Source organism: Oncorhynchus tshawytscha, linkage group LG09, assembly GCF_018296145.1.
Source record: "Oncorhynchus tshawytscha isolate Ot180627B linkage group LG09, Otsh_v2.0, whole genome shotgun sequence".
Classification (NCBI taxonomy): domain Eukaryota; kingdom Metazoa; phylum Chordata; class Actinopteri; order Salmoniformes; family Salmonidae; genus Oncorhynchus; species Oncorhynchus tshawytscha.
The window spans coordinates 69,365,291-69,388,956 of NC_056437.1; the positions used below are offsets into that span (position 1 = coordinate 69,365,291).

The 23,666-nt window shown below is 42.1% G+C and overlaps 1 protein-coding gene across 5 annotated transcripts in view; it reads left to right on the top strand.

Moving 5' to 3' along the window:
• The window catches only part of rarab (retinoic acid receptor, alpha b), a 193,561-nt gene that overhangs the window by 106,312 nt on the left and 63,583 nt on the right, over window positions 1-23,666 (top strand). Inside the window, exon 1 of one of the 5 annotated variants that reach the window (XM_042327320.1) lies at window positions 18,289-19,380. The exons of the other annotated variants lie outside the window; for them this stretch is intronic. Within the exon in view, the coding sequence (XP_042183254.1) occupies window positions 19,203-19,380 (178 nt within the window). The 5' untranslated portion in view covers window positions 18,289-19,202. Of the gene's footprint in view, window positions 1-18,288; window positions 19,381-23,666 lie in introns of those variants that run through there. 5 annotated transcript variants of the gene reach the window in all.

Below are 23,666 nucleotides of genomic sequence, written 5' to 3' on the forward strand. Positions count from 1 at the left end.
TCCGGTAAAGGATTAGTGCCTGATCTGTACTATAATGAATGCATAATTATACAACATTAATATCACTCTCTTCATTGTGATGTATCCTGAATAAGTACACAAAGGTAGAAATTTGCAATATCCTTATTTTGCATATTTAAGTATAATTCTACACACTGGCTATTATTGTAATGTGCTCTGTCCCTAAACAAGAGCACATTTGGTTGGTCCGGACAAGACCAAATCCGAACCAATCATAGACATCTATGTTTGGTTCAAAATTCCGTTACCAAATTGTTAGGTCTACCTTTTACTTGTTACTTCTGTGAACTTTCATAATCCTTCCTTCTCATGAGGAATTAGAAAATATCTTAAAGTTATGTGGGGTTTTTTTTGGTAATGGAATTACAGGGCACACGTTACTTAAACTTACAGAAGGTGAACAACTTCTGCAAAAATGTGTTGATATTAGTTTGCAGGGGACCTTACTTTACCATTATTGTGTGTTGATGTATTTCTGATACCTTTTCAAGTACTTTTTCTGGTAGTTGTTGTCTAAGACCCGTTTGACATCTGTCTGATAATAAATCAAAGCCTTTGCTTATTTGTATTTTTTTCGGGTGGAAAATTGTGAATAAATAAATAAATAAAGCATATATACATATATCCTTTTAATTTCTCAAGAATATAGACTCTTATCTTTCATTTGACACCCAGTTTGACATAATCCTATGAACCTTACATGTTGGTGCTCATGGGTCATTTTGCATGGGAATGCCCATATGTATTGTGCCGTTACAGCGCATTAGGCAGGCAGGCACACATACACACTTTTACACATACTCCTACACACCTGCTGGCATGTAGTATGTCTCTTTTGTAATTTGTCAGTACAAAGACTATTTGCACACACAAACACACACATATAGTTGAAGTCTGAAGTTTACATACACCTTAGCCAAATACATTTACTCTGTTTTTCACAATTCCTGACATTTAATCCTCGTATAAATTCCCTATCTTAGGTCAGTTAGGATCACCACTTTATTTTAAGAATGTGAAATGTCAGAATAATAGTAGAGATAATGATTTTCTTCAGCTTTTATTTATTTTATCACATTCGCAGTGGGTCAGAAGTTTACATACACTCAATTTTCCATTTGGAAGACCCATTTGCGACCAAGCTTTAACTTCCTGACTGATGTCTTGAGATGTTGCTTCAATATATTACAGATAATTTTCCTCCCTCATGACACCATCTATTTTGTGAAGTGCACCAGTCCCTCCTGCAGCAAAGCACCCCACAACATGATGCTGCCACCCCTGTGCTTCACGGTTGGGATGGTGTTCATCGGCTTGCAAGCCTCCCCCTTTTTCCTCCAATCATAACAATGGTCATTATGGCTAAACAGTTCTATTTTTGTTTCATCAGACCAGAGGACATTTCTCCAAAAAGTACGATCGTTGTCCTCATGTGCAGTTGCAAACCATAGTCTGGCTTTTTTTATGGCGGTTTTGGAGCCACTTCTTCCTTGCTGAGTGGCCTTTCAGGTTATGTCGATATAGGACTCGTTTTACTGTGGATATAGATACTTTTGTATCCCCCCCCCACACACACACACAGGGGTATGATCAGGCTTTAAAGGAGTCAGGGAGGAGGATACATCTGGTGTTTGGGGTCAGTACTGTAGGTCATCAAGGTGTTATAAAGACCTGGCCTTGGAGCACGTGGTGCACATCCACTTACACACACTGCACTCTGACCTCTCCCTCCCTCCAGCCATCCCTCCATCTCTCTCTATCAATCTCTCTCCATCTCTGCCTCCCCATCTCCCTCCTTTCATCTCTCCCCTCTCCCTCCCTCCCTCTCTCGCTCTATCCCTTCCACAGCACTCTCTCTGGGCTCCATCAATCAATCACATTTGTATATAAAAGCCTTTTTACATCAGCAGATGTCACAAAGTGCTATACAGAAACCCAGCCTAAAACCCAAACAGCATGCAATGCAGATTTAGAAGCATGGCGGCTTGGAAAAACTCCCAACAAAGGCAGGAACCTAGGAAGAAACCTAGAGACGAACCAGGCTCTGAGGGGTGCCCAGTCCTCTTCTGGCTGTGCCGGGTGGAGATTATAAGAGTACATGGTAATTTATGGCCAGATTGTTCAAGATGTTCTCCACAACTCACATTTTAAATCAGAAACCAAATGCACAACTACACTCTCCTACTATCTTACTTAAACATATTACACCCTCTATACCCCCATTTCTACCACACTCTCTCTGGGCTACACAACAAGCATCAAATCTGAACCAAGTGAATATTTTGTGGAGATCTGTTTGAATTGCACACAGCGACGAGAATAGAAGAATATCCACCTCCTCCTACCTGTATATTATCCTTGAAAAATGAAACGCTGAGAAACTGGATGCTGGGAGATGTTTTATAGAGCTCTATCATCCAAAGACACACACAAGTCCACATATAACACAACACATTCAGAATGGGTAAAACCATTTGAATTCAACAACTTTTTGACAGCATCCCTTTTGATTTTAACAAAACTTTTGCCTGTGAAAGAAGTGACCAGAAAGTGACTTTTTGGCCCTGAATGCCAATACATTCAGGAGAAAAAGATGCTCGCAGTTGACTGTTTTTGCATACCCCACCATACCATGAGATAAAGATAAACAGGTGTTTGATATCATTTAAAAGCGTACAAACAGTGTTGTCAAACTATTTTATTATAAAACATATATATATAAATGTATATATTAGGAAAATTGTCATTTTTAAACCTTTAACGTCAATTAACTAAAAACACGTAAACTCTACTTTTTTTCTGATTTGCACATGTTTTTGCTTAGACCCTATTTCGCATCATCTGAGATTTTTGTGTTGTGCCTGCCATTGGTTGAGACACAAAATGCTCTTGAACACAGGGTGGGTGTCACTTCAATCATAGAAATAGAATGGACCTATCCCTTCAGACCACTGCAAATTTTTTAATGAATTTCAACTTCTAATTATTACCACAAAGAAGACTGCAGGTCCACCAACCATCAAATGTCAACTTAAATGGTCATGTCTATTCTATTATCTATATTTCTATGACTTCAATAGGTTTCATATGTAGGATTGACCGTATAATTTAAAACAACGCATATTACCATTCAAGTCAACATTTTAGTTGTATTGTTAGTATAAAAAATATGGTATATCGTATTTTACATTTGTGTGCCTGTTCAATGTGTCAGTGTTTTGTTGTGTACTTTTTTTTGAGATCCCAGGAAGACTAGCTGCTGATTCTGCAAAGCTAATGGGGATCCAAATAAAAATTTTCTTGATGTGTGGACCTCCAACCATCTTTGTGGTACCATTTGAAAGTTTGAATTTCAATTATATTCCCATTTTAGTCAATTTATCAGCCAAACCCATGACACCCACCCTATATTCAAAAACATATTTTGTGTCTCATCCGATAGAGGGCACAACGCAAAATAGGATCTAAGCTACAACATACATTATGTGACAATGAAGAAAAAAAGATGGGAGGCTACAGGTTTTTTTTAAATATTTTTTTTTACAACTGGCGTTAAATATTGTACAATTGTTTGACAGCCCTGTTTCTAAGCTTTTAAACGATATCAATCTCAACCATTTCTCTTTTCAATGATGAAGACATGGATGTCTCATGTTATGGTGGGCAAAATGGGTCAGCTTTGAGCACCTTTCTCTTGAATGTTTTCGCATTCAGGTCCAAAAGGTCACTTTTTGAGCACTTCTGCAATGGGCAAATATGTATGGAAGGTTTCGGTTCAAATCAAAAAGTGGTGCTGTCAAAAAAGGATTGAGTTCAAATGTAATCACCCAAATACAACTTTGGGAAGAAAGAAAAATAAGAAAATACATTTCAACAACTTGGGCCACATGACGCAAACCAAGGATCTTATCGGTCAGAGATTTTTCTCTTTTCATTTTCTCTTAGTATCCGTGGGCCATGACCTTGGCTTCCATCTGGGTGGGAAAGGCATGTTTTGATGTGGAGGCCAGGATGAAAATAAATAAATAATGAGCCTCAACTGAGCTAAGAAACCAAGCTGTTTTCCTTCCAAAGAGCCTGTTTGTAAAGCATTTCTCTCTCGCTCTTTCTCCTTGTAAGAATGACTTTTCAAGCACTTTACAGTTGCTGAGGTTCAACCTTTTTAACTGGTTATTTTAACATCAGCTAATTACTTCTGTACATTCGGCTCTTTCTCTCCATTTTAAAAGAGATGGCCAGGGCTTTTCTACCTTGGAAAGACGTGTTTCTCCTAAGTACAATAGGAGCAAGGTCATTCAATCTCTCGTATCGCGAAAAAAAAACTGTACTTCAGTTAATATCTTCATCCCTCTTACTTTCACACAACACCCTCACCCCAGTGCCCCCCAGTAAACAAGTCGAGCATGAAAGTGTGTCAAAACAAAGATAAACAAACACGTACAGACGTTAAGATTACAAGAGCTCTGGCCTCTTCCACACGTCCTCTGATCCATTACGGGGATAACGAGACAGGCTTTCACAGGCTCAAACCTCCCAACGTAGTGTGTGTGTGTGTGTGTGTTTCTTTGTTCCTCCATTCATGCGTGTGTGCATGTACATGAGTGTGCATACGTGTGCACTACCCTTCCCAGAACAAGCAGTGTGTACTCAGTGTTCACACACAGTTGCTGCCTGGCTCCTCCAGATGTGCAGAGGCTAACAGTAGCTAATCCACGCCATATGCTAACAGCTAACTCAAGCCATCACCATCACCATTACCCTTGGCGTAGCTACAGAGTACACAGACGGAGATGTCATGTCACCACTTTCTCTCAGGTAAAAAGCTCTTGTTTTCAATCGGAGGTGTTTGGACAAGGGAAGTTGGGGGATTTGCTCGTAAAATGTTTTTATTTCATGCAACGCAACCACCATATGGTCACGGATTTAGCAATGTACACACACACCCAATCCATACACGTACATGGAAATATACTGATCTATGTTGCAGCTGTCTTTCCCATAAAGTTATGTAGCTTGTAACATGTCACATACCCCCCCCCTCTTCTTTCACCATTGCCCTCGGCCACATGTACACAGACCGAGCAATGAGCAGGGGGATACCGGAGGTGTGAGGTAAGCGATTGAGCAACATGTCAAACCAACTCTTCTGTCAGATAGAGGCTCTTAATGCATTTCAAATGGCTCCCTATTCCCTATATAGTACACTAATGTTAACTAGTGGCCTATCCCTAAGTAAAGAATAGCATGCCATTTTGGACTAGGGCTGGTTGGTATACCGTATTTTATGATATACCGGTATTGATGCACGGACCAGTTAGGGTTTTTACTTTACCTTCTATAACGGTATTTGAATGTTTGGTTTGTTAAAAGTGATACGCCATGTGTAACGTCCATTTTTGATAGTTTACTCCGCCACTTGAGTCAGCTCTCTCTCTGTCTCTCTCTCCCTCCATGCCGCTTTCCACACAGACCTAGCCCCGCCCCCTGTCACTCAAGGAGTGTGTTTGTTGTTCCTCGACCAAGACGCACTTGCGTTCAGTCTGCACGGTCAATGCAGCACATGCAACAGTGTTGATGATAACGATGCTGTTTTCCCTTTGCTTCTTAATATAAATTAACTAGCATTCCATAATTACACAATTAGCTTGTGTTTCTTACATCTGCAAACGGCTAGTTTTAGCCTTTTCTTAGCAATTTGGGCCTCTATCGTGTTGGCCGCAAATGCTAATTGCTAGTTAGCTAACGTAAACTCACCCCATTCCGTACAAATGTGTGTAACCGTGACATTCAAACGAGGCTACAAAGAAAACTAATGGGACTGTAGTGACTGTGTTGACTTCAAAATCGGGGGTGTGAACTAGGTTTCTATTCAAGCATTGATCGACATGGTAATGGCTCTATACTATTGGAGAAAAGTTGAAAAAACTGACCCCCCGTTACATCTTGACGTGTCATGTCGTAACGTACAGCACGCATAAAGCAACTATTTCTGTCTTACAAACTCTCTCCACCAGGTGTAGCACTTCTCTCATTGTTTAAAAACAAGAAATGGACAGTGACGGGGGTAAGGGGGGGATACCTAGTCATTTTTTTGCGTCATCACTGCATGCAATCATCATTCTCAAAGCCGCTGTTTACTTCTAAGATCACTTTAGCACCGCCCTAAAAACCCGATTCGAATTTGACACAAACCTTCAAATAGGTATATAATGACACATTATATAAACTCTTTATAGTGTTTTATTTACATTTTAGAGGCGATAAGGTGATAAGTTGGACAGATCGAGTGAAAAAAGCAGTTTTCCCACACGACATCTGTCCTTCCCCACCCACTAATTTTGAAAAGACCCGACGGGGCTCCTTGCCTGCTTGAATTATGCAGAAACAGGCAGTGTTTAGGTCATGTAATTGATTCTGTTGGAAAGGGGAGAAATTGTGCTTTATACAATGGTATTGACATTACAGCTGATATGTACTGAGTCAGAGCAAAGGTAACTAACTATACAACCTGATAATACCAGTGATGGTGTAGACCTAAATCAGCATGTTGTTTGTGCAACAGTATCTTCTAAATCAAAAAGAAATATGTGAAGCATGAATATGTTAGCTACATGAGTTTGCTACGAGAGAACATTTAATGTAGCCAAAGATTATAGGATCCCCTAGGAAACAGTTTGGTTCCTACCCCGTCACAACTCCTCCCAGGCATTTTCATTCGTTGTCATGTCAAACAACACTGTTCAAAGTGGCCACTATTATATTCTAACTATAGAATTAGAATAATCAATGATTACAACAGTTCACCCAAGTGTTTTGCTCTAAATCGCAAGTCAAATCGCAGTTGCAACATTTGGTTAAAAATAAGGCCTAGATTGATATCTGATATTGTGCAGACCCCTACGTGGCAGTGTGGAAATGAGCACAAGAAATTGAGATATTGCTGAAAATGTATTTTTGGTTGAATTGAACAGTATAAAACAGTCAGAATAGAGAAAGAACCATTACATTCACTTAGAATGTATCTGTTGCCACTGTCGGGTCACACACTACTCAAAGTATTATTATTAAAAAACAAAATGCTGTCATACCGCTATTTTTTTTAAATTGAAATACCATCTTGATATTTTGGCCTTATCTCCCAGCCCTACATCGTACATAACCATGATAAGCAGTTAAAACCCTTTACTGCTGTCTGCAGGGACAGGGAGAGAAACACACACATGCATGTAGATAGGGACAAGATCCATTCTCCCCTCTTCTCTCAGCTAGTTGATGTTCTGAAGTGTATTGTATTAATGGAAGTGACAGAAATATCACAAGTCGACTCCTCCGAACGTCTTGTGTGAGAAACACGATACTGGGGCAGCCTCTTCCTGTGGCTATGAATCTATGAGCTAGTGTCCCTGTTCTGTGTGTGTGTGTGTGTGTGTGTGTGTGTGTGTGTGTGTGTGTGTGTGTGTGTGTTGTACAGCAGCAGAGAGCTAGATAGCCCATCATCCATTTGTGGAGGAGAAGGTAATTACTGTAACATAACGCTAATGATTCCTTCCATTTTGTTTTCTGTCACCTCTGAGCCAACTGATCTCATAAAGGAAATAACGTAACGTAATTTTGTTTCCACCTTTATTTAACCAGGTAGGCCAGTTTAGAACAAGTTCTCATTTTCAACTGCGACCTGGCCAAGATAAAGCGAAGCAGTGCGACAAAAACAACAACACAGAGTTACACATTGGATAAACAAGCGTACAGTCAATAACACAATAGAAAAATCTATATACAGCGTGTGCAAATGAGGTAAGGCAATAAATAGGCCATGGTGGCGAAGTAATTACAATATAGCAATTAAACACTGGAATGGTAGAATGTGTAGAAGATGAATGTGCAGGTAAAGATACTGGGGTGCAAAGGAGCAAGATAAATAAATACAGTATGGGGATGAGGTAGATTGGATGGGCTAATTTACAAATGAGCTATGTACAGGTGCAGTGATGTGTGAGCTGCTCTGACAGCTGGTGCTTAAAGCTAGTGAAGAAGGTAAGAGTCTCCAGCTTTAGTGATTTTTGCAGTTTGTTCCAGTCATTGGCAGCAAAGAACTAGAAGGAGAGGCGGCCAAAGGAAGAATTGGCTTTGGGGACGACCAGTGAGATATGCCTGCTGGAGTGCGTGCTATAGGTGGGTGATGCTATGGTGACCAGTGAGCTGAGATGAGGCGGGGCTTTACCCAGCAGAGACTTGTAGATGACCTGGAGCCAGTGGGTTTGGCAACGAGTATGAAGCGAGGGCCAGCCAACGAGAGCGTACAGTTCGCAGTGGTGGGTAGTATATGTGGCTTTGGTGACAAAACGGATGGCACTGTGATAGTGTTGGAGGCTATTTTGGAAATGACATCGTCGAGGATCGGTAGGATGGTCAGTTTTATGAGGGTATGTTTGGCAGCATGAGTGAAGGATGCCTTGTTGCAAAATAGGAAGCTGGTTCTAATTTTGGATTGGAGATGTTTAATATGAGTCTAGAAGGAGAGTTTACAGTCTAACCAGAAGTTAGGTATTTGTAGTTGTCCACATATTCTAAGTCAGGACCGTCCAGTGTAGTGATGCTGGACGGGCGGGCAGGTGCGGGCAGCGATCGGTTGAATAGCATGCATTTAATTTTACTTGCATTTAAGAGCAGTTGGAGGCCACGGCTGAGGTGCACCCATGACCAGATCGGAAACCGGATTGCACAGTGGAGAAGGTACGGTGTGATCCAAAATGGTCAGTGATCTGTTTGTTAACTTGGCTTTTGAAGACTTTAGATAGGTATGCCAGGATGGATATAGGTCTGTGACAGTTTGGGTCTAGAGTGTCACCCCCTTTGAAGAGGGCGAGGACCACGGCAGCTTTCCAATCTTTAGGATTCTCGAATGATACGAAATAGAGATTGTACAGACTAGTAATAGGGGTTGCAACAATGGTGGCGGATAATTTTCGAAAGAGAGGGTCCAGATTGTCTAGCCCAGCTGATTTGTAGGAGTCCAGGTTTTGCAGCTCTTTCAGAACATCAGCTATCTGGATTTGGGTGAAGGAGAAGCTGGGGAGCCTTGGGCAAGTAGCTGCGGGGGGTGCGGAGCTGTTGGCCGGGGTTGGCGTAGCCAGGAGGAAAGCATGGCAAGCCGTAGAGAAATGCTTATTGAAATTCCCAATTATGGTTGATTTATCGGTGGTGACAGTGTTACCTAGCCTCAGTGCAGTGGGCAGCTAGGAGGAGGTGCTCTTATTCGCCATGGACTTTACAGTGTCCCAAAACCTTTTGGAGTTAGAGCTACAGGATGCACATTTCTGTTTGAAAAAGCTAGCCTTTGCTTTCCTAACTGACTGTGTGTTGGTTCCTGACTTCCCAGAAAAGTTTCATATCGCCGGGACTATTCGATGTTAGTGCAGTACGCCACATGATGTTTTTGTGCTGGTCGAGGGCAGTCAGGTCTGGAGTGAACCAAGGGCTATATCTGTTCTTAGTTCTACATTTTTTGGAAGGGGCATGCTTATTTAAGATGTTGGGGAAATTACTTTTAAAGAACAACCAGGCGTCCTCTACTAACGGAATGAGGTCAATATCCTTCCAGGATACCCGGGCCAGGTCGATTAGCAAGTCCTGCTCGCAGAAGTGATGACGGCGGGTGTGAGATTCACAATGATACTTTGTCGGTAGCCATGTTGTCATGTTGTGTTGCTGCCATGCTGTGTTGTCATGTGTTGCTGCCATGCTATGTTGTTGTCTTAGGTCTCTCTTTATGTGGTGTTGTCTTTCTTGTCCTATATTTTTATTAAATTGTTTTTAGTTTTTATCCCAGCTCCCGCCCCCACAGGAGGCCTTTTGCCTTTTGGTAGGCCATCATTTTAAATAAAAATTTGTTCTTAGCTGACTTTCCTAGTTAAATACAAAAAAACAATGAGGCCAATGTCTCTGGTAATCCTCACTTAAAAAGGGGGGGTGGGGTCTGCTATGTCTATGTTGAAGTGGGGAAGGGGAGGGGGGTCAGGGATGAGGGGGTTATAAATAGTTTAGTGCTTTGAAGTTACTGTCAGGTTTTCCCACGCATTTCCTCCCATCACATCATAAACCTCTTCAATCCCCCCAAAATCCCCCCCACCCTATCTCCCTTCCTAAATCTCAACTCCCCCATCCTCCCTGCACCACTTGGGCTCCAAAGACTAATGCTAATTGCTCTTATCAAGGACACCATGTAATCTACTCTCATTATCTCAAGTTCATCAACCCGCAATTCATTTGAGGGTTGTAAATTAGCTTAGAAGTAAATATCTTCAATATCTCCTCGATTTATCAGCACACTACAATTATGTCTTTGTAGGCGAAGATAAGGTGTAGTGCCCTAAACATGTCATATCAATATACAACTGCATTTCCCATGTGTAAAATAGCCAATTCTTTCCAACTTCTCCTTAAAGCTGGAATCCATAGTGGTGAAACTGCCATGTCCGTTAGCAATATTACATAGGACGTTACTTCAAACAACGAATACTGTTTTTTTGTTCCTCGGACAGCATTGCACACCCGATAGCACAGCAGAGTATGTACTACGCTGACATTTTTTACCATGATGCGGGATGCTCATTTCCTCAAAACAATAACAAATGAGCCCGGGGCGGCCAGCGGTGCTGTTTCACCTATCGCGGATCTCATTTTTAAACAAAGCCAATTTGAGGGTTGACCTTTTATAAGGTGGTTGATAATGAGTAAGTGTTCCAAATGTCATCATCATCAGGTCCAATGTGTTGGCATGTAACACTGTTTCCCCTCCAATGCCCAGAAAGAGCCCGGGCGGTCAGTTGCTCTCGTAAATCCTCTACTACCTTCAAGCAGGCTGCCAACTCATTGCCTTTTCAGAATTTAAAGGCTTGATTGACCTGTGCTCGGCTGTCTATCACTCAAAGTGGGCATCGGTTCAGAGGTTTTAGCGCTTAAGAGCGAGAAGAATTCCCGCCTTGTCTACACCCAGGAAAAGCCATCTTCCTTCACAGCCTTCCCTCACAGGTTCCAGAAAGTGATTAATGGCGTTTTAATGTTTTAAAAGTGTCAGTGCGTTTCTCAAAGTCAGATCCAGCCAGGACGTATTCAGCAAGATGAGAAATTAGCAAGACAAATGGCTTCAGTTCCATGACTTTCTCTGTAGAACTCCATGAGGCATTGGGGTGTCCGGGGCTTGTATTCAAGTAGGAGTGCTAATCTAGGATCAGTTCCCCCCTGTCCGTGTAATCTTATTCATTAAGATCTAAAAGGCCAAACTGATATGAGCCCTGGCTTCATCGAGTTCTTGGTGTGTTGTTTCTTGCCAATTGACACACAGTCCATGAAGGGTTATCAAATCAAATTGGTCACATACGTGTTTAGCAGATGTTATTGCGGGTGTAGAGAAATGCTTGTGCTTCTAGTTCCAACAGTGCAGCAATATCTAACAAGTAATATCTAACAATTTCACTGGGCAAGTCAGTTAAGAAAAAAAATCTTATTTTCAATGACGGCCTAGGAACAGTGGGTTAACTGCCTGTTCAGGGGCAGAACGACAGATTTGTACCTAACTGAGAATGCTGTTTATAGACAACAGCTCAGTGTTCAACACCATTGTCCCTTCCAAGCTCATCATCAAGCTAGGGATCCTGGGACTAAACACCTCCCTCTGCAACTGGATCCTGGACCTCCTGACGGGCTGGCCCCAGGTGGTGAAGGGAGGCAACAACACCTCCTCCATGCTGACCCTCAAGGTGTGTTCTTAGTCCCCTCCTGTACTCCCTGTTCACCCACGACTGGGGTGAACCGCGCACGACTCCTGATCACCGATGGAGATGAGACAGAGTACAGGGAGGAGGTGAGAAACTTAGCAGTCTGGTGTCAGGACAACAACCTCTCCCTCAATATCAGTAAGACCAATGAGCTGATTGTGGACTATAGGAGAAAGAGGGAAGAGCACACCCCTATCCACATCGACAGGGCTGTTGTGGAGCGTGTCGAGAGCTTCAAGTTCCTTGACGTCCACATCACTAAGGACTTAACATGGTCCACACACATCCGCACAGTCGTGAAGAGGGAACGGCAGCACCTCTTCCCCCTCAGGAGCCTGAAAATATTTGGCATGGGCCCTTTGATCCTCAAAAGTTTCTACAGCTGCACCATCGAGAGCATCTTGACTGGCTGCATCACCTCTTGGTATGGAAAAGGCAACAACCTTGACCGCAAAGCACTACAGACAGTGGTGCGGACAGCCTAGTAAATCACTGGGGCCGAGCTCCCTGCCATCCAGGACCTCTATATCATGCAGTATCAGAGGAAGGCCCAAAAAATTGCCAAAGACTCCATCCACCCAAGCCATAGACCGTCTGTCCGGCAAACAGTACCAGAGCATCGGCTCTCGGACCAAGAACCTCAGAGACAGCTTCTAACTAACCCCAAGCCATAAGACTGCTAAATAGTCAATTAATGGAAGCCAAACTATCTGCACTGACCCTATGCACACTCACTAAACTACAGTTGAAGTCGGAAGTTTACATACACCTTAGCCAAATACATTTAAACTCAGTTTTTCACCATTTCTGACATTTAATACTGGTAAAATTCCCTGTCTTAGGTCAGTTAGGAACACCACTTTATTTTAAGAATGTGAAATGTCAGAATAATAGTAGAGAGCTTTTATTTATTTCATCCCATCCCAGTGGGTCAGAAGTTTACATACACTCAATTAGTATTTGGTAGCATTGCCTTTAAATGGTTTAACTTGGGCCAAACGTTTCGGGTAGCCTTCCACAAGCTTCCCGCAATATGTTGGGTGAATTTTGACCCATTCCTCCTGACAGAGCTGGTGTAGCGGAGTCAGGTTTGTAGGTCTCCTTGCACGCACACACTTTTACAGTTCTGCCCACACATTTTCTATGGGATTGAGGTCAGGGCTTTATGATGGCCACTCCAATATCTTGACTTTGTTGTTCTTAAGCCATTGTCCATTTGGAAGACCTATTTGCGACCGAGCTTTAACTTCCTGACAGATGTCTTGAGATGTTGCTTCAATATATCCAGATAATTTTCCTGACTCATGATGCCATCTATTTTGTGTACCAGTCCCTCCTGCAGCAAAGCACCCCCACAACATGACGCTGCCACCCCCGTGACGCGGCTCCCCCTTTTTCCTCCAAACATAATGATGGTCATTATGGCTAAACAGTTCTATTTTTGATTCCTCAGACCAGAGGACATTTCTCCAAAAAGTACGATCTTTGTCCCCATGTGCAGTTGCAATTTTTTTTCTGAGGTCTTGGCTGATTTCTTTTCCTTTTCCCATGATGTCAAGCAAAGAGGCACTGAGTTTGAAGCTAGGCCTTGAAATACATCCACAGGTACACCTCCAATTGACTCAAATGATGTCAATTAGCCTATCAGAAGCTTCTAAAGCCATGACATAATTTTCTGGAATTTCCCAAGTTGTTTAAAGGCACAGTCAACTTAGTGTATGCAAACGTCTGACCCACTGGAATTGTGATACAATTATAAGCGAAATAATCTGCCTGTTAACAATTGTTGAAAAATGACTTGTGGAGTGGTTGAAAAACAAGTTTTAATGACTCCAACCTAAGTGTATGTAAACTTCCGATTTCAACTGTATACATATACACACTATATACACACTATATACACACTCACTCACTCACACTACACACACTGCAGAAAACACACACACACAGATAACGCATACCAACACAATACAAACAATCATACACTACCAGTCAAAAGTTTTTTTAAACACCTACTCATTCAAGGGTTTTTCTTTATTTTACTATTTTCTACATTGTAGAATAATAGTGAAGACATCAAAACTATGAAAAAACACATGGAATCATGTAGTCAACAAAAAAGTGTAAAACAGAGTGAAGAAAAAGCAGCCAACAAGTGCTCAGCATAGGTGGGAATTCCAGGTGCATTCCAGGTGAAGCTGGTTGAGAGATTGCCAAAAGTGTGCAAAGCTGTCATCAAGGCAAAGGGTGGCCATTTGAAGAGTTGTTTAGCACTTTTTTGGTTACTACATGATTCCATATGTGTTATTTCATAGTTTTGATGTCTTCACTATTATTCTACAATTTAGAAAATAGTAAAAAATAAAGAAAAACCCTTGAAAGAGTAGGTGTTCTAAAAGTTTTGACCGGTAGTGTACATTACACACACACACACACACTTTTAGACTTTTTTTTACTGTGGCTACGCTGTTCTTTATTTTAGTCTTATCTATCCTGATGCCTAGTCACTATACCCTGCCTTCATGTGCATATCTACCTCAAACAACCTCTTCACATTGATCTGGTACTGGTACTACCGTTATATAGCTCCATTTCACAGTAAAGTAAGTATTTCACATTAAAGTCTACACCAGTTGTATTCGGTGCATGTGACAAATAATGATTTGAATCAGTCAAAGGTCAGACAGATTGTGTGAACATGTGATTGTTTGGGTCAAGACGGGAAGGCCTACAATATATGAGTGCACTTAGCAGTGCCTCAGAAACAAAGGCAATGATTGGCTGTTGTTCCACTTCCCTGAATTGCTTGTTGTGGAAAACGTGTTTCTATACTTAATCATCAACTGACCTCAAACGAAAATATGTTGTGAAATGGTAATAGGCAAACTGGGCTAAAGCCAAAGGCAATGATGTAAGCGTAAGTAATAGCAAATTGCTTTGTATCGTACATTTACAATGAAGTCAATTTTCATTACGCAGCTTGCCAGGCGCTGCTCGCTCGCTTACATACCTATCAGAACATTCTAATATCCTATATAGGGCCCGTGTCTGTGGCTAGTACCCCTGCCGCCACTCTCAATGGATTTAATGCCTCCTATCGATTAACGAATGTGTATTTATTTGATGTGTGGTCTTTTATCCCGAGCAGCTAATATTTTAAACAGACGAAAATCAATACCAGAGCACTTTCACGTCAAGGAAAAAAAATGGGATCAGCTAAGGCATGAAAGAAGAGGTTGATACGTTGTTCTACTCATGGATGGGGCCATCTTTCACTCACTGACAGCAACCTTGGTTTAGCTCGTTGACTGATGCACAGTGGCGCCACGACTTGACTCTTCATTGCCTTGTTATGTGCACACTGCTCTACCCCCGGGCAAGTGTGTGTGCAACCTCTGCCCAGGGAAGTGAAGCCAAGGAAGGTGTGGGGAGGGGGGGGCAGCAAAGTGAGAAGGTGAGCATGTGGTGGGCCAGCACGAGGTGAGGCATTTGCCTGGTTTGTTGGGTTTACAGAGAGATAATCTGCACTGTGAAAGGTGTGTGTGTGTGTGTGTGTGTGTGTGTGTGTGTGTGTATTTGGTGGGCAGTCAATGGGCGTATTTACGGTACATGGACAGGGATGGATGGAAAGGTGGAACAATATTGACAAGCGTCTTGTTTTGTCTCAGAACAACAGCCGCCACACTTGTTTTCAGTAATTACATTATTCTGCATTCAGGCTTAACCCTACCGATTTTTCACTCATTTTTTAAACTGTTCAAGACTTTTTTGTCTTTGAATAGAATACAACTTTATTAAAGCTGCAATATGTACATTTTTGGTTGACCTGACCAAATTTACGTAGAAATGTAAGTTATAGCTCTGTAATTCTCATTGAAGCAAGTCTAAGAAGCGGTAGATCTGTTCTCTGTGTGCTATTTCTATGCTTCCTGTTCTAAGTTTTGTTTTTGCGTCTTTTTCTTTCAGTTTTTTACACTAGCTTCAAACAAAACTGGAAAAAAAATAGAAACGCAACATGGAACAATTTCAATGATTTTACGGAGTTACAGTTCATATAAGGATATCAATCAATTGAAATAAATACATTTGGCCCTAGTCTATGGATCTCACATGACTGGGCATATAGATATTGATATTTTGGCCACAGACGCCTTAAAAAAATAGTAGGGGCGTGGATCAGAAAACCAGACAGTATCTGGTGTGACCACCACTTGCCTCATGCAGCGTGACACATCTCCTTCGCATAGAGTTGCCTGTGGAATGTTGACCCACTCCTCTTCAATGGCTGTGCAAAGTTTCTGGATTTTGACGGGAAGTGGAACACGCTGTCGTACACGTCAGTCCAGAGCATCTCTAACATGCTCAATGGGTGATATGTCTGGTGAGTATGCTGGCCATGGAAGAACTGGGACATTTTCAGCTTCCATGAATTGTATACAGATCCTTGCGACATGGGGCCGTGCATTATCATGCTGAAATATGAGGTGATGGCGGCGGATGAATGGCACAACAATGGGGACTCAGGATCTCCTCAACGTATCTCTGTGCAATTGTATTCGTTGTCCATAGCTTATGCCTGTCCATACCTTAACTCCACCTCCACCATGGGGTATTCTGTTCACAACATTGACATCAGCAAACAACTCTTCCACACGACGCCATACACGTGGTCTACGGTTGTGAGGCCAATTGGACGTACTGTCAAATTCTCTAAAATGACGTTGGAGGTGGCTTATGGTAGAGAAATTCACATTTTCTGGTGGATATTCCTGCAGCCAGCATGCTAATTGCATACTCCCTGAAAACTTGAGGCATCTGTGGTGTGGTGTGACAAAACTTCGCATTTTAGTGGCCTTTTATTTTCAGTGCACCTGTGTAATGATCACAATGTTTAATCAGCTTCTTGATATGCCATGCCTGTCAGGTGAATGGATTATCTTGGCAAATGAGAAATGTTCTCTAACAGGGCTGTAAAACAAATGTGTGCACAAAATTGGAGAGAAATACATTTGCGTGTATGTGTTACGGTTGGCGTAAGAACGGGACCAAGGCGCAGCGGATGTTGAGTTCCACATATTTATTTCAAAAGTGTAACTTAAAGCAAAAACAATAACTCAATAAACGAACAATGAAATGTGACTACGTGGTGCACAAACACAAAATAATATCCCACAAACACAGGTGGGAAAAATAGCTACTTAAATATGATCCCCAATTAGAGACAATGATTACCAGCTGCCTCTAATTGGAATCATACAAAACACCAACATAGAAATTATAAACTAGAATACCCCCTAGTCACGCCCTGACCTACTAGACCATAGAGAAATAAGTGCTCTCTATGGTAAGGGCGTGACAGTATGGATAATTTCTGGGATCTTTTATTTCAGCTCATGAAACATGGGACCAACACTTTACATGTTGTGTTTATATTTTTGGTTATGGAAAAACTTTGAAAGGGCCATTGGCCAACTTCAGTCATTGTAACAAAACGACAGCCCAGTTGCTGTCAAGTTCCACTAGTCATAGATTAATTAGGGCTGTAATGTTGTAATTATCATGTTCCACTTCAAATCTCATGCAGAATAGATACTCTACCTCTGATGGTACATCAAAAGCCTGCCTCTATGAGAAGGTTACATTTGGCCAGAGCCCATGAGGAAGAGCTGAGAGGGAGACGGAAGGAAGGATAAACTAAGGTAGCAGGCATAACATGTTGACCACATCGCCCGCGTCGCAAAATAAATGTACACATACATGTTATTCAATCATTGCACCCACACTGCTCGGGCGTGCCAACAAGCATCTGCATTGCCAGGCGCTAAAATAGAAGTTGCTTCTATTTGTGGCACAGAACACGCTGCAAGTCCTGCCTCTCCCATCTCCTCATTGGCTTTTAGAAGCATTTGCCCACTTGCCATCTCCTCATTGGTTATACCCACGTGCCATCTCATTGGTTATAACCACGTGGGTGATTGAAAGATAAAAAGAGGTCTGTGTTGGTAATACACCTTATGAAATAAGTTGCCAATCGCCTTATAAAGTCCAAAAACGAAAAAGCCTGGAAGGAGGAGAGAGAACTAGAAATGATTCGGTTGAGCGTTTTATGTGTGGATTAATTGCTGGAGTAGAGGACCTTGTGTATTTCAGGTAAAATAACATCTCAATATGTATATCCCAGGACAAATTAGCTAGCAACAGCAAACTAGCTAGCAACTGCAAGCTATCCAAATTGCCGTGAATGTTTTAATGCTTTTCGACCTGTCCCCAATTTAGTATAATTGGTTCAGAGTTTGTTTTGATATTTCAACCTGCATGTTGTGATGGCATTTGATGTGGGGGAACAAAATCAATTTGTGCACGATGCCGCATGCGTCCGGTTTGGGCATGGTGTAAAAGAAACGCCTGTGCCGTTTTACGGGCTTCGCCTCTTCCGCTCTCCTTTTCCCCTAAACACGATGCTTCCGGTTTTGGACACCCAGCTGAGGGTTTAGGGAGGAGAAGGGAGGCTTGATAGGTGGAGCTAATGCGCAGCTGCTGATACTCGTCAAAAAATTGCAGGGCAGGATTTGGAAACTGAATGAACTGTGTGCAGAGGTCTCTTCACAAGACATGGACGCCGGCCCTCAAGTATCCTTATGTAACGTGGGGAGCCCGAAAACAACAGGATGCTTAAAAGATTCTCGAGATTTTTTCGGCAAATCTTTAACCTATTGTGTTTGAGATTAAATATTATAACGCTGGCCGTCGTCTATCGAAGACGTGATCCTGGACATATGATCCGTTCTGGTGTTGTTTTTATAGGAGCGAGTTGGAATTAAAATACCTATTTCCACTTGATATCGGCGACATACTGTATCTCTAAATACGCGATTGGGTGGACACGTCACTGACGCTGGGAGCGTGCCGGACAATACATTCTCATAGGCGACTTTTCTATATGACTTGCATTCTACACATGTTTGCATTGGAGTGAAAAGGCAGATCGACGGGCGGGATAGCGTGGTCCACTTTAATCCCTGTGTCGCCCGAGTTGGTCAACAGTTTTGGAAACACCATTCAAAAACACTGGACGGAATAATTGTTTTAACGTTTTTTTGTCTGGCAATTTTTCCTAATCACAACAGTTTGTTTGCTCCTGTTTGTGCCCTCTGAATTAAGCCACAATATAGGTCGGTTGCGTCACTTCATCTGACAAATTGGAGAACAAGAAGTTGTAATATTGTTGTAATATTATCACAACTCTGTTTGGGAGGAAACCTTCCAATGTGTTCTATCCCCGCGATATGTGATGACATCCTTCGTTGCGCTCGGTATTTTTGAAACCCTCTCTTGTCTTCTTTATTCTAACGGGAGGAGATCAAAGGACATTATCTTTCTATTTCGGGCTGTAGTTAGTTTTGCATGATGTACGACAGTGAGGATGTGGTGGGACTCACCCCTAGTCCGAACCCGTTTTTAACCATGGATTACTACCACCACAACCGAGGATGTCTAATTCCCGATAAGAGCCTCGTACCTGCGGGACACCGTCCCTTCAGTTCGTCCATCAGAAATCAACACTGGAATGGATCAAACCACTGTATGTTGATTTCCACTTTACTTGTTCTCGACTAACCAGTAATTGATTGTCGAAAGTAATACGCATTTACCAAGGCGCACATACAATGTCATCCGTAGATATTACGCGCATGCCATGAAGTGTGCTGTTGATTGTTGGGCGATATGGGCAAAGCACGACCCCTCGTTGTTTTACATTTTCGGGTCTTCCGTAGGCTTCATGGTCTGTCTCAAGTTATTGAATCTAGGCCAAACTTGTCGACAGGGCATCATCAGTTAAATGTATTTATTTGAACTTGTATTCTTGGCCAACTCGTCACATTATATTACCCTACAACTGGTTACCTTCGTTAAAACATGCAACATTTATTTGCAACATTGTAATAACATTGTGGCAATCCATTCTAACCGCCGTATTACGTTGTTTCAAACTGCTTGCAAAAACTAAAACCATGCCATGCTTGAGGCGCCTTGTGACTCGTTAATATGTGGCCATGTCTGTGTTGCCATACTAGTGTTTATATATACACAACAACATGCTATATATAGCCTGGGCCTACTTTCTCACATGGGAGAAAAATGTCGACCTAACTATCATGTAACATTGCCAAAGAACAAGTACATCTTTAATTAATGATCAGTATGACCGAATAGATATACAATGCTTCTTTGCTTCCAGATTTTTTTTGACAGCCTTCAGTGGCATTTAATGTTTAATGTCCAAAGACCACACACTGGGTAGGATAGTAAGGTAATGTATTGGTAACTTGCTGACTCATTAGTCTCTTATTTTTTATGGTAGCCAACAAGTCAGTGTCTGTTTACTAGGTTTATATTTAGAACATGTCTGCTCCAAATTCACAAGAAGTGTGATGATGGCACGATGTTGACCTTAGTCACGCTTCAATGCTTAGAGGTCACCTATCACAAGTTGGTGTCACATCATTTTGTTCAGTTAGAAACGGTTGATAATGTTTTACCCTTGATGCACTACTTTTCCAACCTAACATTCAATTAGATCGATTGTCATTCTAAACAATGGTTAGGCTACCAATGGTAAATGTGGAATGAGTCGTGCTTGACTGAATCACCCATGTAACCCCTAACCTTGGGGTCCATTCTTGACAAATGATGGTCATAGTCTGCCTAGAAACTTGGTATCAGTGATTGTTCGGACATGTCAACATTGCTAAGCTTGTGTAAGCCTGTTGGAGGGATCATTCGTTCACTGGCTCAGCTCCCCTTTCTCATGGAGATGGGTACGATTGACCAAAGTATTTATGCACCTCTGAAGGGGGCAAAGAGGTCAGGAAGACGAGGGCCACATCTGAAGGAGGTTAGGATTTAGCCCTACGCCCAAAGATAATATGGTGGCACTCACAGTAAAGTGTATATATATATTCTACAATCTGGGAAAGCGCTTTTTCAATGACAACACTTGGGTATTTTTGATTTAAACTCTTGAGATATTTTCTATAGCATGCTCATCCCTACACTTTCAGGTCTATTTTGATGTTGATGATCGCTTGTTGTTGTCATGGAGAATTTATGTTGACCACAGCTTTCTCAGTTTCAGCTGAGTCGGTCAGACAGTCAGAGCCTCTCTTTGAAGGTCTCCCATAGCAATATCCTGATGAGAGAACAACACTGCTGAGATCCCAACCAGGTGTTGCTTTGAGTCACAAACCAGGGTTCTGTTCAGTAGAGACAACATTTTGGAACTGAATGGAACAGGGAAGATCTTGCCTACCTGAACTTTTCCAACAACTAGAGGACTGATTTTCATTGCAACACGTTCTGCTATACGGCCTAAAAATCATATCTCTATTCTTTTCAAACTTATGGCCGATTCATGATATAGATCTCGATTCTAAACCCTCCCTCCCCAAATCAGCTTTGTTGTGCAATACACTGCATGTCAGACAGTCAGCAATAATCTAATGAATTCAGGCCTTGTGAAATTAACCATAGGAACCACTAGGAATTAAATTTATTTTATCAAAATAGTTTAATATGCTCTTTGCAATAATCGCTGATCTGGCTTTCAAGTCTTTAAAAAAAGACAAAACCCTCTTAATTAGCAGGCAAGTGTATCAACTTGGATCTATTTGCTTGCTAACAAGGTAGCTGTTATGATAATGAGAACAAGTAGCCAATTCCTTTATATAATGACTTTTTATGCTTATTGCACATTTATAAAACACATACTAGACAGCTAGTATAAGTCTTTGGCGAAAAATGCTGCTGGTGGTATGTGATACCGCAATGCCACATGTGACAAACTGAGCATACGTTTTCCAGAAGCAATGTTCATTGATACTCTCGTTTTAGTAGTGTCTGCTCTGCGCACAATTTGAGTAGTTGAGACTTAAAACGGGCATCTTTAGAAAAGGTAACTTCTCCCCTATTACTATAAAATGTTTCAATGTGTTTCGGCGTCCATGTGAGCGACGATTCCGGTGGACCAAACCTCAAATGCAAATAGTGAGTTGAATCCGCTTGTCAGACAGGAAGAAGTGATCTTTTCATCTTTGTTGTTGTGAGTGGCAGGGGGAGGGACTTGGCGTGTGTAAATTGGAAGGTGCACAGTCTACAAGCCATTTCACACAGCACAGAAGGAGCGAAGGAGACGAGGCCAAAAAGACACGAGAGCAAGCAGACAAACACTCATAAGAATGAAAAAATGAAGAAAAAAAATCATAGATTCTTGCAATATAGGCATTTGGAACAACGCACAAAAACATAAATTAGAATTAATCAAATGAATTTGATATGTTGCCCAGCCCTGCTATACGTGTGTCCTTCTGAACAAGACCCAGGGATAGCAGCCTCCCAGTCGTATAGTGGCAATATGTGACTTTTTGGGCGACCTGACCAAATTCAGGTTATAGATCTATCACGCGCTAGATCTGTTCTATGTGCGCTATTTCTTCCCATTCTTAATTTTTGTGACTTTTATTTTGGTTTTGTACACCAGCCTCAAACAGCTTAAACAACAATATTGTTGGTCATGGAAATTGAATTTCACAGCAGTTTAGATTGTACAATTTATTCTCTACACTATCTTATTTTGTCAAATAAACTGAAATGAGTAACTATTAGTTATAGGTACCAGGAAACCGTGGAGCAATTTCTGTATAGTACAACTTTAAAAACAGCTCAGAGATCCAAACAAACTTTGATGTGGAAACAAGCCCAGTGCAAAGCTGCCTTGCCTCTTGCTCTCTCTCTCTCTCGCTCTGTGTGAAGGCTGAGGGTGACTGTGTTGTTTTGTGCGCACAGCAACACTCAACAAGTATGCAGCACCGCCACCTTACTACGTTGAACTATAACCCCTGCTTTTTCCAGACTTTTTGAAAGGAAGAGAAGCCACCATTCGATTCATGAATGTTTGCCGGGGCGCCCTGCCCGCCGACCCATTTCATGCCAAAACAAACTTGTGGCAATCGCAACTCACAAAGAGGTAGACAGCCATTCAGTCCCGGCAGTGAAGTGCCATTTAGTTCAGCCCTCCTCGGGATAATCCCCCAGAGCACTCAAGTCAGAAAGCACGGTTATTTTGAGCTTTTGTCTCCCCCTTCCCCAAGGCGTTCTCACGTCAGTGTAGGTCACTTTGGCGTAGAATGGAAGTCGTTGGGTCGCCTGACCCCCTCGGTGTCTTTATTTAAAACGTCTATTTCGGGAGTGATATAAAAGCAAGCCTTAACTATGATTGTTGTATTGGGTGATATTCTTAGCCATAGCATTGAATAGGACAGGAAATAAGCCACCAAGTGTGTCTGTTTAATCACCGTGTTCTCATTGAGGTAGTGACTGACAATAGTGCTTGGATAGCCTTGATGTCTGAGCAAGCGTCGACACTTTCACTGGCTTGAAAGAATCCTCGTAGGAGTGTGTGAGCAACGCCTAGTAGAAGGCGGGTACTCAACTCGAGCACCCTGCCTCGCTGCTGGCAAAGTCCCCACACCTCATCAGGGCAGCGAGAGGCACCATCCCGCGCAACGGAACTCGGGGCACATCAATCACAGGTTGTTTGAAATGTCCTCCATCATGTTGACTGCTGCTGCTGCGGCCCGGAGTAGAGTCTTGCAGGCAGGGGAGGAGACTGGAGCTGGGAATGAGATGGAGCCTGGATTATAACCACAGACCAGGACTTTGATAGCCCGTTCACATGTCTGTTTGTGCTTTTGTGTACACCATTGGCAAGGTAAACGTGTCATGACAATTCCATTTGGAGTTGGGAGCAGAAACAGACAGGCACCAGGTTAGGACTTCAATACTCATTATTACACTGTTGTTATCCACTCT